At 43.9% G+C, this 15,565-nt stretch overlaps 2 protein-coding genes across 2 annotated transcripts in view; one reads left to right on the top strand and one right to left on the bottom strand.

Moving 5' to 3' along the window:
* ACAN (aggrecan) overlaps positions 1-3,158 on the top strand; it is an 85,204-nt gene extending 82,046 nt beyond the window's left edge. The window contains exons 18-19 of the mRNA XM_036735915.1: positions 2,138-2,320; positions 3,046-3,158. Coding sequence (XP_036591810.1) covers positions 2,138-2,320; positions 3,046-3,122 — 260 coding nt within the window. The 3' untranslated portion in view covers positions 3,123-3,158. The remainder of the gene's footprint in view (positions 1-2,137; positions 2,321-3,045) is intronic.
* Positions 3,159-6,366: 3,208 nt separating this feature from the next.
* On the bottom strand, positions 6,367-12,732 carry HAPLN3 (hyaluronan and proteoglycan link protein 3). The gene is made up of 4 exons (XM_036736913.1): positions 12,609-12,732; positions 10,348-10,716; positions 7,402-7,704; positions 6,367-6,653 (listed from the first exon to the last, which is right to left on the bottom strand). The coding sequence occupies exons 1-4, from the start codon at positions 12,730-12,732 to the stop codon at positions 6,367-6,369; spliced, it is 1,083 nt and encodes a 360-aa protein (XP_036592808.1).
* Positions 12,733-15,565: the final 2,833 nt, after the last annotated feature.

Here is a 15,565-nt window from a genome sequence, read left to right as displayed (position 1 = left end):
TTATTTAGGTCACTTAACTCCTCTGGGCCTCAGTTTCCTCATTTGTAAAATAAGGGGATTGAACTAGATGGCCTCTGAGTTCCCTTCCAGCTCTGTATCTGTGATCTTCTGGCTATGATTTGACAAGGGAGAAGCCCATGAACCTTTATTCCTACTCTCCTAAATCCCAGAGGAATCCAGATAAAAATTCCACAATAAGGGGTCCATTTGTTCAGAGTCTCAGCTGCCAGGAACTCACCCAGGATTCTGTTCTGTTCCCAGAGGGAAGCCTCTCTCTGCACTGAACCAAATGTTGAAATAATATGCCCTTTTTAAACTACCTTCCAGGTGAAATGTTATCTCAGAGTCTGAATACAGGAGGATACTTTTGAGGGAGGCACTGGACTACCCAGACCAAATCAAGAGATGTTTTCTGTTTTACCTACTCTGTGCACAGCACTATCTATCCAGGGTTCTGTGAGGGGAACAGAGGTAGAAAATCTGGACTTTGATCTTGAGGAGCTTACAATCAAAGAATTAGAAAATTATATAAAGTAGCATATGATAGACTAGATTGTAAGATGTATTGTAGATCACAAGTGCTACAGAAATTCAGAGGAGGAAAAGATACTGATGGGATAAGGTCTGATGGGAGGGCTCCAGGGAGGAGATGGGATTTGAACTGAGCCTAAAAAAAAACAGACATGGATGAGCAGAGGGAGAGTCTAAAGGTAGAAATATCCAGTGAAAGAGACAGAGGGAGCAAAGCCCCAGAGCCAGACTAGCTTCGCAAGAGGAGATTGCAAAAGACTGGGCTGATAGAGCTGGAAGGGGCCTACGGGTTCACATAGTCAAGATCTCACTTTACAGATAAGGAAAGTAAGGCCTAATGAGGTTAAGTGGCGTGCCCCTGGGTCCCGTAGATAGTGTGTGCCTTTGATCTGTTCTCTATCATCCTTCTCTGCATTCCTTTACCCATCTCATCCCAGAAGTGGCTGTATTTTGGTACAGTCTAAGGTTAATCTGGAAGTCCTCATTAACCCAGAAGCCCTAAGCCCTTTCAAAAATATCTTTGCTTAATTTTTAGAAATAAGAGCCATTCTTCAACTGATACATGGTCAAAGGATATGAACAGGAAGTTTTCAGATGAAGTAATCAAAGCTATCTATAGTCACATGAAAAAATGCTCTAAATTGCTATTGATCAGAGAAATGAAAATTAAAGCAACTCTGAACTATCACCCCACATCTATCAGATTGGCTAATATGACAGAAAAGGAAAATGACAATGTTGGAAGATATATGGGGAAAATGAGTCACTAATACAGTGTTAATGAAGTTGTATACTGATTCAATCATTCTGCAGAGCAATTTGGAACTATGCCCAAAGGGCTATGAAACCATACATACCTTTTGACCCAGCAATACCACTACTGGGTCAATATCCCAAAGAGATTAAAAAAATAAGAAGGAAAAGGACACACACACACACACACACACACACACACACATATATATATATATGCAAAGGCATTTATAGCAGGTCATTATGTGGTGGCAAAGAATTGGAAATTGAAGAGATGGCCATCAATTGGAGAATGACTGAACAAGCTGTTATATAAGATTGTGATGGAATACTACTGTGCTATAAGAAATGACAAGCAAGATGCTCTCAGAAAAACCTGGACTTACATGAACTGATGCAAAGTGTAATGAGCAGAACCATGAGAACACTGTTTACAGTAACAGCAATATTGTATAATGATCAACTGTGAATGACTTAGTTATTCTCAGCAATACGATGATTCAAGACAATTCTGAAGGACTTATGATGAAAAATGCTATCCATCTCCAGAGAAAGAACTGATCAAACCTGGATGCAGATCAAAGCATACTTTTTCTTTACTTTCTTTATTTTTCTTGTTTTTTTATCTGTGTTTTCTTTCACAACATGACTAACATGGAAATATGTTTTGCATGACTGCACTTGTATAACCTATATCAAATTGCTTGCCTGCTCAATGAGGAGAGAACTTGGAATTCAAAAATCTTTTTAAAACAAATGTTAAAAATTATTTTTACATGTAATTGGGGGAAAAATAAGATGTTAAATTTTAATACGTATATCTTTGCTTCACCACACCTTCTCAATCTTACAGTGGCTTGCGGAGACCCTCCTGTCGTCGAACATGCTAGGACCTTTGGACAGAAAAAGGACCGGTATGAAATAAACTCACTGGTCCGATACCAGTGCAAGGAGGGCTTTGTCCAGCGCCATGTACCCACAATCCGATGCTTACCTAGTGGACACTGGGAAGAGCCACAGATAGCCTGCATAGACCGTAAGTACTGGCTCTGTCTGTTCACTCAATGCTTCCTTCCTCTCCCATGCTATCCTGGGAGGATCTAATCAATAGATTTAACATAGAGAGTTAAGGATTTCAGCATAAGCATCCTTCCTCCAGAATTTCTAGAATTTTACTCTTGAAAAATGCATGAGTTCCTACTTAGGAAAAAAATGGGGGTAGGGAGTCATAGGAAAATATGATAATAGAATTAGAGCTGGAAGGGGACCTTAGCGGTTATCTAGATCAATCCCCTCATTTTATAGATGAGTAAACTGAGGCCCAGACAGAATTAATGACTTGTACAAGGTTACACAGTTGGTGGAGTCAGGACTGGGACCCAGATCCCATGATTCCAATGCTAATATTCTTTCCTCTGCCAAGAACTTTCTTGGAATCCCAGCTGCCTTCTTTGGCCCCAGGGCCCGATAGGTCCATAAAGCTGAGCAGAATCATATTAGGAATATAGTATCCATGAGGGTGTTTATTGTGAAAAACAGAGATTTTCTACCTGTCTGTTAACTATGGCTGAGACCCGATAGGTCAGGTAGGTCTGGGGAAGAAGCAAAGCCCAGAGATACCGGTAGAAGCTGACATCACCAAATAGAAGCTAGAACCAAAGGGAGTGAACTAGATGGAAGGGAACCATCAATGGGGTCAGAGTAGGCTCACCCTGTTCTCCTTCTACTGAGTAATGGCTATGCCCTCCTCCCATTCCACAGCTGCCACCCACAAGCGACGACTACAAAGGCGAAACTCGCAGCCTCAGCGGAGCAACGTCCACAGCACAGCCCACTAGACAGTCAATTCCCCCCAGAGAGCCAAAAAGGACAGAATGAGCCGACAGACCTTACGGAACTGACACTATTTCATAGAGTCATTGTCACCTTCTTGTTGCTTTCTGTCATATAAGGAATTACATTAAAAAGGAAAAAACCCACATCATGTATATACCCACCCCCAAAAAAATCATTCCCCAAAATATTTTGTTTTATTTTCTTTTCACAAAGCACTAAAGCAAAAAAAACTAGATTCCAGTCACATATTTTTCCCCACAGTCTGAGTTTAGGTACTTTTCTTCAATTTTATGTTGTGCCTATTTCAGGGACCAGGGCAGGGACGGGGGGAGGAGGGGATACGGGGAGGGGGTTAAGTTAAATAAAGAAGATTATTTTTTGTTTCCTGATTTTATCCAAGAACAATGTAATTATTTGTTATTTAATCTCCAAGAAGGGCTAGCAGAGGGAGAGGGAGAGTGGGATCATGTGGATGTTCCAGAGCCAGAGGACTTGGAGAATGCTGTACTAGTGAACTGTAGTTGAATGTATCAGAAGTGAAGGGGCTAGAAGAGGTAGGGGGTCTGTGATAAGAGCAGGAGTCAGAGGGGAGGGGGGAAGAGGGAGGAAGGTACATGGGGAGGGCAAGAAGGAAGGAGAAGCTCAAAAGAGGATGGCTTCTGGGGCTGGTTCCACTCTATGATTAATTAGCTTCTCTGGCTTCCTCTCACCACCAATCTGCCATCACAGCCAGTGTCACAGCAGGGCTGGGGGCCACTCCTGATCCAAGGTTCGAGCATCACCCCCCGGGACCGGGCAGGCCACCATGGTTCCGTGCACCTATTTATATTTTTGAAAACTGACAATGATGATAATAAAAAAAAAATTGGAAGAGTCCTTTTTTTTCCTTATAATTTAAGGGATGGCGCCGGAGAACTAAGGGCTTACTGAAGGGACATTTGGGGAAATGGAAAGGCTTTTTGGCTAACTCTCTGCAGGTTATAAATTCTTTTTGTTCAAAGAAAGTTTGGAACTAGGTGTGTGTACAGCAGACAAGCTGCTATAAGCCATATACAGTAAAACTCATTGTGGCTTATTCTTATCAGAACGATTTCTGTAGGACCATATATTTAGAGCTAGAAGAGATATTAGAGGTCATCTCATCCACCCCCCCTGATGTTAGAGATAAGGAAACTGGGGCTAATACGATGGAATGTGTGTGTGTATGCGTATCTGTTTGTGTGTCTTCATGGATTCATTTTATGCTCAGGTCAAGAAGCAACTAAGGTAAGGGCTTGTGAACTGGGCTTTATACAGTGCTCTAGAAACAGAATATACTTAAGGAAGTTGGTATATGCGCTTGGAGGGGATATATGGAAAGGATTAGACAGTGAGAAGAAAATGGGGGAGAAATCACAGAAGAATATTTGCAGTAAATGATGATCAGAATTTGATGCATCCTTCACATTTGATTTCTGGGGCCTCCGAAAGGTAAGTGGGAGAGAGCAGAGAGGGAAGACCCTCCAGCTGGTCTTAGAAATCCACCGGCCACATTTGGTTCTCTGCTTGAACCCCTCTCTCTCTCCAATTGTTTTACCATAATCAAAAAAGGGAATTCCTATATACAGCTATCCGTTCCACATCATGACTTTCCCCCTAGAGGTTTTGATATATCCCAGATCAGCATAAGAAATTAAATGGGAATTTTAGGGAGTTTTGCAGAAGCCACAGACAATGCACAAAGGCCAGCAGATGACACAGAAAAAGTTTAGAAACTCAGAAATGCATAAAACAAATGGATAGTATTGTATAATGTTAACATATTTTGTCTTTTAATACAATAATAATCAGGCTTCTCTGGTACTAAAAAATTTTATCCGGATTTTCTAGATCAAGGGGGTGCTATGCTCCTAATCCCTGTGATGTGGAAGGGATAACTATAATATTATTTGTCTCCAGGAGCAGAGAGTGCATCTGTAATGAGAGCCTGAAGATGTTTTCAGCTCAGAGTTGCAGCTCTGGGTGAAAGTGTAATGAAAATAAATCTGACCCTAGAATCCAGCCTCCAGGAGCAACAAGGATTCACTAAGACAGCAGGAGCTTTCCCTTCTCATTCCTCCCTTCAGATGATGCCTTCTAAGAAATGACTCTTTGTTTCGCAAATTTATTGGATGCATTTAAAAAAACATTTCCATGGCAGTAGCCTCCAACTCAGGGGAGCAGTAATTCTCCCATACTTCCCCCATCCACTGCCAACGAACACGTACACACGTGAGCACCCTGATTCTTTCTCTGCCCACAGACATACCTCACCACGGAGCAAAGCTTAGTCAAAAAAATTATGTAGGTAGAGACAAAGGGAGGAAAAGGGACCAAGAAGGAACTAGAATTGGTTTAAAAGGTCATAGCACCATTTATAGCTCTTGGGAAACATGGACCTAGTGGCAGTTCCCCAGAAAGGAAGTAGAAAATGGGAGTGAGACACAAAAACCCTTGGACCAGGCATAGATGTGGAGCTTGGGGTGTTGTTTGGAGCATCAACTTCTTGGATGGACCAATGTGGACTCACCTGGACAAGAGTGGTCCCCAGTGAAATGAGAGGAGAGAAGGAAAGTGTGAGAGGCACAAGGCCAAGTTAGCAAGAGCTGTCCAAATTCTTGATTTCAGAGTCCCCTGTCTTGTTGTATGTCAACATAAGATGGATAGGGACCCCCTGAATCTCTCCTTTCCTCTCACATAAGGAATAGCCCCCCACCTCCACCAACAGAAGGAAAAGGGAGAACCCAGGGTACTTTAAAAGAACTGTGGACTAGGAGATTAGAGATCTGGGTTCTAATTCAAGCTCTGCCACTAACTTGCTGCGTGACCTTAGACAAGTCATTTTCCTTCTCTGGGACTCTATTTCTCCATCCATAAAATGACATGATTGGACTAGATGATCTCTGAAGTTCCCTCTAGCATTAAGATTCTATGCTCCTACTGGGCGCCCAAGGTGAGGGATGGAGCCCAGAGGTAAGAAAGATGTGTGAGAAGGCATATCTTAGGAAAATTCAATTTCCCCTTTTGGTTTTAAAAAATGCATAATAAAAAATATTATTGTTTAAACAAATTGTTGAAAAAATGTAAAAAAAGTCATCTAAATCTTCTCACAACCCTCAGGGAAAATGAGACTTTCAATAAATACACCAGCCCTGAGGGGGAGCAGGGGGAGGAGAGGAAAAAGGAAAGGGAGGAAGGTGGGGGCCAAGGGAGGCCAGCCCCTCAGCCCTAGCTCTGTAGGTAACAATAGACCCCGTATTTCCGGCTCTCCTTGTCAGGGAAGCCAAAGCTTCGCACACCAGGATTGAGGGATCCACAGTTAGGCCGGGGACGGGTGACAGGGTAGCGGACGCTGCCATCAGCCAGCCAGCCTGCGTCACAACGGTCCAGGCCGTAGAACTTCCAAGCCGCAAAGAGCTGCCCCACCTTGGCAATGTGGGCCCCATCCTCCTGACAGGCCTCTTCTGCCTCAGCCAGCGTCATCTTCTCTGGGTGCTCTAAATAATATACCCGTCCTGTAGGGAGATTGGGGGTAAGGAGAGCCATGAGCGTTCAAGCCATCAACACAGCAGGGATCATACTTTAATTGAATTTAGTAAGCATTTAATAAACACCTACTGTATGCAGAGCACACTGAGGAAGATACAAAGTTTAGATAGGGGGCAAATGAGATAATATTTGTGTTTAGTAAAGCACTTTGCAAACCTTAAAGCTCTTTATCAATGCCCTTTATTAAATGTCATTATTATTATTAATCCAATGAGTCTAAAAACATTTATTAAGTGTCTTACTATGTGCCAGGCACCGTGTTAAGTGTGGGGGATACAAAGAAAAGCAGAAGATAATCTTAGCTCTCAGAGGGTTCCTCCATGGGGGAGACAACATGCAGATAACAATGTACGAACAAGATATATAGATACAGGTGTAGACGTAGATATACGCACATATATTTCTAAGTGTATATATTTCTACATACATATTTCTATAGCTATCTAAATATGTATTTCTACATATATTTCTATATATGCATATATAAAATATGTGATATTATATATATAATATACATGATTCTTTGATCTCTGATTCTGATTTAATAGTTAAAGACCCCTGGCACAGCCTCTGGGCTGAGTTTCCCATGCTAAAGCATGACCAATGTCACCGAGCCCCCACCCCCACCTCCGATCTGATCCAGGAAAGCCTCCTCAGAGACCTATGACCAGACAAATGCAGAGGAAAGCTGAGGATCTCCCAGGGGACACGCACCTGTCACAGAGGAAGAGAAGCAGAAGACATCATAGCGGTGTAGCCTCTTGTGACGCTCCCCGTAGCTGCGGATCCCGGGTGCTAGGCCATGCCCCCCGCAAGGCTGCCGAGGCAGGGTGATGGGATACTGCACAGTCCCATCCAGCAGCCAGCCTGCATTGCACCAATCCAGTCCTTCTTCCCAGGCCCTGAAGAGCTGCTCAAAGGAGGCTAGCACAGCGTCTTGTTTCTCACAGGCCAGCTGTGCCTCATGGAAGTTGAGCTGATAGCGACCATGGGGAGGCTGGTAGGGAAACACCACACCTGGCAAGCAGAAGAGAGAGAGAGGACAAGAAGTTGTGACCAAAGGAAGATTTGGATGGATGAGTCAGGACTGGCTTCTGCAGAAAGCAAGCCTAGGGTCAGGATGGATAGGTCCTTGTGAGTTATCTGAGCTAGAAACTGCTCCACAAAGAGTCTAGGAGGAGAGAAAAACTTTATTCTTTATACTATATATTAGCAGAATGTATTGGGAGTGCAGGAGGTAGAACGGGTAGGTATCTATGATACAAGCCAATGTGAAGTGAAAAAAAACCAGTGGAGAGAGTGAAATGGGAGAAAGTACATGGGGAGAATAATAGAGGAGAGATAGAAGAAACGCTAAACGGATGTCTCAGCCCTGTCTCTAGGTCCTGAGAAAGGCCTCCATTGAGTGATCAGATCAGCAATGCCCAAATTTGGAGTATCCACCCCCAAAATTCACTTGGACTATTAGTGTCTGACCTGTGGGAGAGCATTCTGAGCTCATATTGGTCTGATCAGCCACAGTCAGACACATTGAAACTTGACTGTAGCACAGTGATGTCATTTGGGTCCTCTTTGAGAATGAAGGACAGCAACCCACCAGATCAGGAATCCAGTGTGGCAGCTTTCACATCCCAGGTAAAGGGCAGGGTTAGCCCTCATTATCTAGCCCTATGGTTCAAGTGACCTCATTAGGCAACTCTTTTGTTATTTTCTAGGAAGCAGCAGGGTGCCATCAGCAGTGGCCTAAGACCCTAGAAACTCTTCCTAGTGGCCTGATCTCTGAGGAATCTGCACGACCTTTGTCTGGCTTTCCATCCCAAGCTTCAGGTTACATCCTAAAGCAAGACATTTGAACAACTAGATAAGCCTAAGGCACCACACACCAGGAATAAGATGCATGGATTGGGGAGAAGAGGTCTGGGTGAGGGGATGGAAAAGATAAAGGTTCCTTTCTCATTTCATAACTTGTCTGGCTCTCAACCACATAGACCACACATCTGACCCCCAGCTACTTCATTTTCTCTTGTCCCATCTAACATCCTCTCCTCTCCTATCTACTGCTTTGAGTCTACTCCCTCCCAGCTCCCTAATCAGTCCCCCAACCATCCCCCATTCCACTTGTAATCCTACAAGTCCCCACCCCCTACCAGCCCATGGATCTCTCAACCCTGTATCTACTCCTTTCCTTTACCTAGCTCCTGATGCAACAAGCCTGACAGGACTATAGACACCCTGGCCACAGAGACACCTCTCTGATGTTATAGAGAGGCCCTCCCAACTACAGAAAGCCCTCCCTTCCACAAAGGAGAGGTATCCAGCAAATGGCCTCTGTCACCAACCAAACTTGCTTCCCTACACACAGGAAACTCACATAGACCCAGATTCGGGAATCAGAGAAATAATAACTCTTTGTGTTTTCATAGTTTTACAGATTCCAAAGAGATTTCACATATGGTATCTCATTCAGTCCTGACAACCCTATGAAGGTATCAGGGGAGATAGTAGCCCTATTTTACAGGTAAATAAGTGAATATAGAGAAAGGCAAAGTGAGTGAGACCAAAGTCACAAGGCCAGCAAGCAGCCAAGATGAAGACAGGACTAGACATCAAGCCCATACATTCATCCTATGAAGCCCCCTACCTCATGCTTCTTAGCATCTCTCTCCTCCCCACTTTAGGAGAAGAAAAATGCAGACTTCTGCAGTCTAGACACACCAACGGCATGTTAGCAGTCATGCTAGACATGCTGACAGCATGTGCTGTTCTTGGAATCAAGCAGATACAGACACAAAGCCTGCTTCAGACATTTAGAGCTAAGCAAATCACTTCCTCATCTATAAATTGGGAATCATATTCACACGGTTGTTAAGAGGATAACATGAGATACCGTATGAAAAGAGCTCTATAAATATGGGCTATGAACTGTGGTCTAGTGGACAGAGCTTTGGACTTGGAGTAAAAAAGATCAGAGTTCAAATGCTGCCTCAGACATCTAACTGTATGACCCTGTGCAAGGTACTCAATCTCTTTCAGATTCCATTTCTTCCTCAGTTAAGTGGGGATAAGAATAGCCCTTCCCTCTCTGGTTGTGAGGATCAGATAAGATAACATAGGTAAAGCACCTTACAAAACAAAGTGCTATATAAATGCTAGCTATGGCAGGGGCTGAAATACTAAGAATATAATAGGCAACATTCTGGAAAGAACATGAGATAAGGAGGAGTCAGGAGACTTTGGGGTTAAAACCTGGCTCTGTGACTTACTGCCTGCGTAAGTCTTGGCAAATCATTTCATTTCTCTGTGTGGGCCTCAGTTTCTTCATCTGTGAAATGAAAGAGGTGAACTAGATGATCTCTAGAGTCCCTTAAAGATCTAAATCCCGAGATACTCTGAAAGCAGTCCTACCCTAGGAACAGAGAGGGTCAAACCACACCCATCCCTTTCCCTTTGGCTCCCCTACCCCAAGCACCTCTCTCTCTCTGTCTCTGTCTCTCTGTCTCTCTGTCTTTCTCTGTCTTTCTCTCTGTCTCTCTGTCTGTCTGCCTGTCTCTGTCTCTGGCTCTGGCTCTGACTCTCTGTCTCTCTCTCTCTCACTCTGTGTGTGTGTGTGTGTGTGTGTGTGTGTGTGTGTGTGTATCTTTCTCTCCCCCAGTTGCTCACCCCTTAGTTCCAGCTCCACCACACCACTCTCATCTTCCAGCCCATCAATGACCTCGCATCGATAGCGTCCATAGTCCCGTAGGCGCAGGTCACGGATCACCAGGGAGACATCCTGCTCCTTCTCTTGTAAAAGATGAACACGACCCCGGAACTCCCCAAAGCTTCGGTGCCTCAGCCCAATGGCCACCAGCACATCCCGTTCGGGGGCCCCATTCTCCCCCAGTTTCCACCACTTGATCCGGACAGGACGAGAGGATGTCAGTGCCGGTTCGTAGTGGTAGCGGCAGGGCAGGGTCACATTGGCACCTCGGTGAGTGAACAAGGGATCCTCGGGTGTCTCTACCACCAACTTCACCCCATTGAAGAAACCTTTTGGGAGAGATGGGAATCCAAGGTGAGGAATTGTCTAAGGCCAACGTCAAGAATCAAGATGTCCCGAAGTATTTATCACACTCATACAGTTCACAACCACAGCTCACAACCCAAATTAGAGCAACTAAAGGTCTAAGGAAACATTTCAAAAGGTCCTGAGAAAAAGACAATCTGCAAACTTGGCCCAGAAGAAGAGAGAATAAAATGTACCTCTTTTTTACCTTTCATCTTTGCACAGGTGGGAGAGTATTGGTACAGAACTTTGTATCTACTATCAGACTAGATGGAGTTGTTAGTTTTGCTAAACCACTTTTTCCCCCTCTTATTTTTGTTACAAGGGATGGCTCTCTCTGAGGTGACAGGAGAAGAGCAACAAAACAAAAAGTTATTGATAAAAATCTGAAAACAAAATCAATAACGAAACAAAAAGAAAAAGAAAAAAGATGCTCAACCCAACCTTCCAACTAAATACCATACAACTAAAAACAGGAATGACTATTTTTGGCAGGGAGGAGTCAACTAGAAGAAGCAGCCAGTTCTCAGGCCAGTCCCTGCCCAGCTACAGGACACATTGAAGGAACGTCCTCCCACAACAGCAAAGATACCCCTGAAAGTATTAGCCAATCACCAGCTCCACAGAGTTGGTGTTGGTAACTAGCTTCCCTTCTTACCTAGAAGAGAGTGGAAGAAAGGAGCTAAGGACAAGCTGCCTCTTCAGTCCAACCTAAAAGCTAAAGAGTTGTCCATGAGCTGTGATTACAATGAATTTTTATTTTAAAAAAATAGAGGCCCAACAGTAAAATATTCATAGCAACACTTTTGTAGTGGCAAAGAACTGGAAACAAAGTAGATCCCCATTGATTGGAGAAAGAAGAATCAAACTGGGACCCATGAACGCGATGCACTAGTTCTCAAACTTTTTGTTCAAAGGGATGAACATTTAATTTGGCAACACAGAGAGTCAAAAAACTGTAGTATTCACAGTTTCCCTTAAATAAGAGCAGCTGTTTTTGTTGAGTTCCCTGTGAGTTCAAGGTTGATGCATTTTGAGGTTAGTACATACAAATAATAAGCAGGTTTTGTTTGTTTTATGAATACTGTGCTTTGCCATACTACATGTGGTGGGCGGACAAGTAAAATGCATTTAAACAAAATTATTTCAAATTTTTTCTTTTTTCTGCATTAATATAACATCCAAAATTCCATGGCACACCCAGTGGAACTAGCCTCACATCCTTTGAGAATTACCAATGTAACACAATAGCATTGCACTGTTAAGAAATAGTGAGAGGGAAGATTTCAGAGAAATCTGGGAAGCCATTTTCAAATTATTTTTTAAACTCATGCAAAACCAGGAGAACAATATGCTCTCATCATACAGCACTGTAAAGACAAACAAAACTTTGAATTTTTAAGAACTCTGAACTGTATGTGATGTCTGTTAAGATCTAAATTAAAATGTTTTTTCTTAAAAGTACATTCCTTGAGAGCAGGGATTGTTTTTGCTTTCTTTGTATCCCCAGTGCAGTGACCAGAATATTTGTGTTCAGTCATTTTCCAGTCATTTCCAACTCTTCATGACCCCAATTGGGGTTTTCTTGGCAGAGATACTAGAGTGGTTTTCCATTTCCTTCTCTGGCTCATTTTACAGAAAAGGAAACTGAGGCAAACAGGGTGAAGCGACTTGCCCAGGGTCACACAACTGGTAAGTGTCTGAGGTCAGATTTGAACTCAGGAAGCTGAGTGTCCCTGACTTCGGGCCCAGGGCTCTGTGCACTACAGCGCCACCTAGCTGCCAGTTCAGGCTATAGATAAGCACTTAAGAGTGCTGTTTGATTGATTGGTTAAACACTCAAAATTAAGGTCCCCTGGCTTGGTGGCACACCCACCTTCTCCATTGCCATTTCTGTGGCTCCTGTCATTCATGACATTTCCATAGTAGAAACCATTGTAGAAAGGGAGTCCAGGACAGCCAGAGGGCAGCAGGAACACAATCAGCAGCACCAGCAGCATTTCTCATCCAGAGAAACTCCACTGCTCTTGGCTAAGGGTTGAGGGCTCCAAACGAGCCAGCTGAAAAGAAAAGAGCACATGGGTTAGACCAAGAGAATGACTCCATTGGGAGAGGAGTACAGGACACATCCTTAGGACGTCTAGACAGTTTGGTAAAGCAACAGAGACCCAGCTGAGTCCTGCCTTGGCCACGGCCAAGGTGCCCTCTCTGAGCTTCCTTCTCAATCCATGAAAAATTCCCTTGCAGATGACTCCAAAGCCACAAAGAAACCAGAATCCACGTTCTCTCCTCCCATTTCTTAGCCCTGGGTGGTAAGCTAAGCTTTTCAATGTCTTGCTTAACCCTGGGTCTGGCCTCCCTGCTAAGAAAGATTGGCAGCCAGCCCTCCCACCCCTTCAGGCTGAGTGTGGTCCAGCTGGCTGCCCCAGTGAACTATGCCCTGTCTGTCAGGCAGTCTGCCCACAACCAGAGGGAACATACTTTGGTTCTCCTCCAGGACCTGGGTCTCTGACTCCATTTACCCCCAAATTCTTCTCTACCCCACAGGGAGACTAGAGCCATAAGGATCCTCTTCAGCAGACTCAGGGAATGAATCTGTGTCTCTTTCCCACCTGATGGATATATTGCACTCTCCACAGTTCATCAGCCTACTATGTGCCAAGCATTATGCTAAGTGACAGGGATACAAAAAGAGGCAAAAAAAATTAGTCCCTGCCCTCATGGACTCAAGATTGCAGGGAACAAGGAATGGCTCTCTGAGGTGACAGGAGAACAACCAAACAAAAGGTTATCAATAAAAATTTAAAAACAAAATCAGTAACCAAAAATGAAAAAGATGTTCAACCCAACCTTCCAACTAAATACCATATAGCTAGAAACAGGAATGATTATTTTTGGTGGGGAGGAGTTAACTGCAGCCAGTTCTCAGGCCAGTCCCTGCCCAGCTAAAGAACACATAGAAGGAACGTCCTCCTAACAGCAAAGATACCCCCAAAAGTACTAGCTAATCACCAGCTCCACAGAGTTGTCATTGGTGTTGATAACTAGAGTTTTTGGGCCCTGTTTCATGTTCCCAGCAGTATCCACAAGACATAATCAATCAATCAAAAAGCATTTGTTAAATACAGACTATGTGCCATATACTGTTCTAGGTGCTTTGGGGTTCATATGCAGCTACATAGAACCTGGAAGCAATAGCTACAGGGAATGTAAGGGAAAGAAGGACTTACTTTGGTTCAACAGCAGTTTACATTTATACAGGGCTTTATGTGATGGCCAATGAGGGCCCAGCCCTGGGAGGAAGCCCAGTGGAACCACATGGATGTTTAAGGAGCCTGCTTCTGGAATGATGCAATGATGGAAGATCCCAGTTCTTCACGTTAGAGCACACACAGGTATTCTCTGATGGTTCCCTGACTGCTTTCTTCATGGCTGGCCACTGAACTGTAACCGAGAGTGTATACCAAAGCTTCCAATGGAGAAACTCAGCTTTTCCTTCCTGTTCCACACAAGGAGTAAGGATAATTCTCTGAACCCTGGAGCATGTGGCCTCCTTGGCAAGTCCATGTCTGGGATGGAGCCTATTTGTATCTTCTTTCTTTTGGCAAAGGACTTTGTTAGAGCTAGAAAGGTTGGAAGAACCACTTTAGTCCTTGGGGAGAGTGGGTTCCAACTGAGAGTGGCAGCTACAAACATTCTTCCTACCTCTGAGTTCACTTCTGGATGTGGCAGGGCAGACGGATGAGTTCTCCGAGTTCATCTCAGCTACAACATCACCCCACAGCTGGGACAGGTCAAGCATGTCACTCCTCAGGAATGCTGCCTACCCAAGCTTGGTCACTGGATCTCTGATAAAGCCTCCAATTTTGGACTACTGGAATCTTTGGTATACACTTTTGGTTCCAACTCAGCCACCAGTCACCCATAAGGCCCCTCTTTTTCATTACTAAGCAGACAGGAGACAGTTGAGGGCCAGGACCTCCATTCAGCATCATCACACATTTCCATAAGCAAATTCACCAATCATCTACATGGGGCCCATGAGCATGGTCCTTGGACTCTCATCAGTCAGGCCCCATCACATTCACAAAGCATTTTCCTCACAACATACCTGTGTTATGATTCTCTTCCCCATTTGACAGATGATGACTCAACTGTAACTCAGAAGGTTATAATTAAATAAAGGTTTCTGAACCCCTTAAGTGGTAATAATTAAATTCGAACCCAAGTCTTCTTACTTCTAATCATCTAATGTGACAAGTGACGGGGTACCACTTGCTTAATGATGGTTCAGTCTCCTCTGTCAGACAGCCTGCCTCCCCATCCAGGTTCAGCATTCTTTCTATTATGCTCTGACGTCTCTCCTACCTTGGCTCCCCACAACTTTTCCCCTCTCTCATTTCTTTAGTTCCAGGCTGGAGACAACGAAGGGGTCTAATATTCTAAATCTAAATTAGTATATATAGGCCCTTGTAGCCAGAGTATAAATTGGAGAGACTGACTAGCGTAGTAGAAATAACCCCAAATAGGGAGGTAAAAGAGGGACTTTCATCCCAGTTTTGCCATTGAGGTAAGGCCATGGGCAAGTAATTACACCTCGCTGGACCTCAATTACCTCACCTATAAAATAAAAGCGTTGGACGAGATGATCTCTAAAGTTCCTTCCAGATTTTGCACTCTTGTGATTCTGAAGCTGAGAGATGGAAATACCTCTCTGCCCACACAAGGTCACTGGAGAACACTCCTTTCTTAACCTTGCTCTCCTGGACTTCATTCCACACTCCCCATATCCTTTTGCTCCACTCACATCCTGCATCCAATTGAACAAAAGAG

This window comes from Trichosurus vulpecula, chromosome 8 (assembly GCF_011100635.1).
Source record: "Trichosurus vulpecula isolate mTriVul1 chromosome 8, mTriVul1.pri, whole genome shotgun sequence".
Classification (NCBI taxonomy): Eukaryota; Metazoa; Chordata; class Mammalia; order Diprotodontia; family Phalangeridae; genus Trichosurus; species Trichosurus vulpecula.
This window is presented reverse-complemented; position numbering and strand designations above follow the sequence as displayed.

Excerpts from the sequence above, each read along its gene's own strand:
- HAPLN3 (XM_036736913.1), bottom strand. The coding sequence starts at position 12,732 with ATGCTGCTGGTGCTGCTGATTGTGTTCCTGCTGCCCTCTGGCTGTCCT. Across the intron at positions 10,717-12,608 it reads CAGAAATGGCAATGGAGAAG|GTTTCTTCAATGGGGTGAAG; the intron begins GTGGGTGTGCCA and ends CTCTCCCAAAAG. Across the intron at positions 7,705-10,347 it reads GGTGGAGCTGGAACTAAGGG|GTGTGGTGTTTCCCTACCAG; the intron begins GTGAGCAACTGG and ends TCTGCTTGCCAG.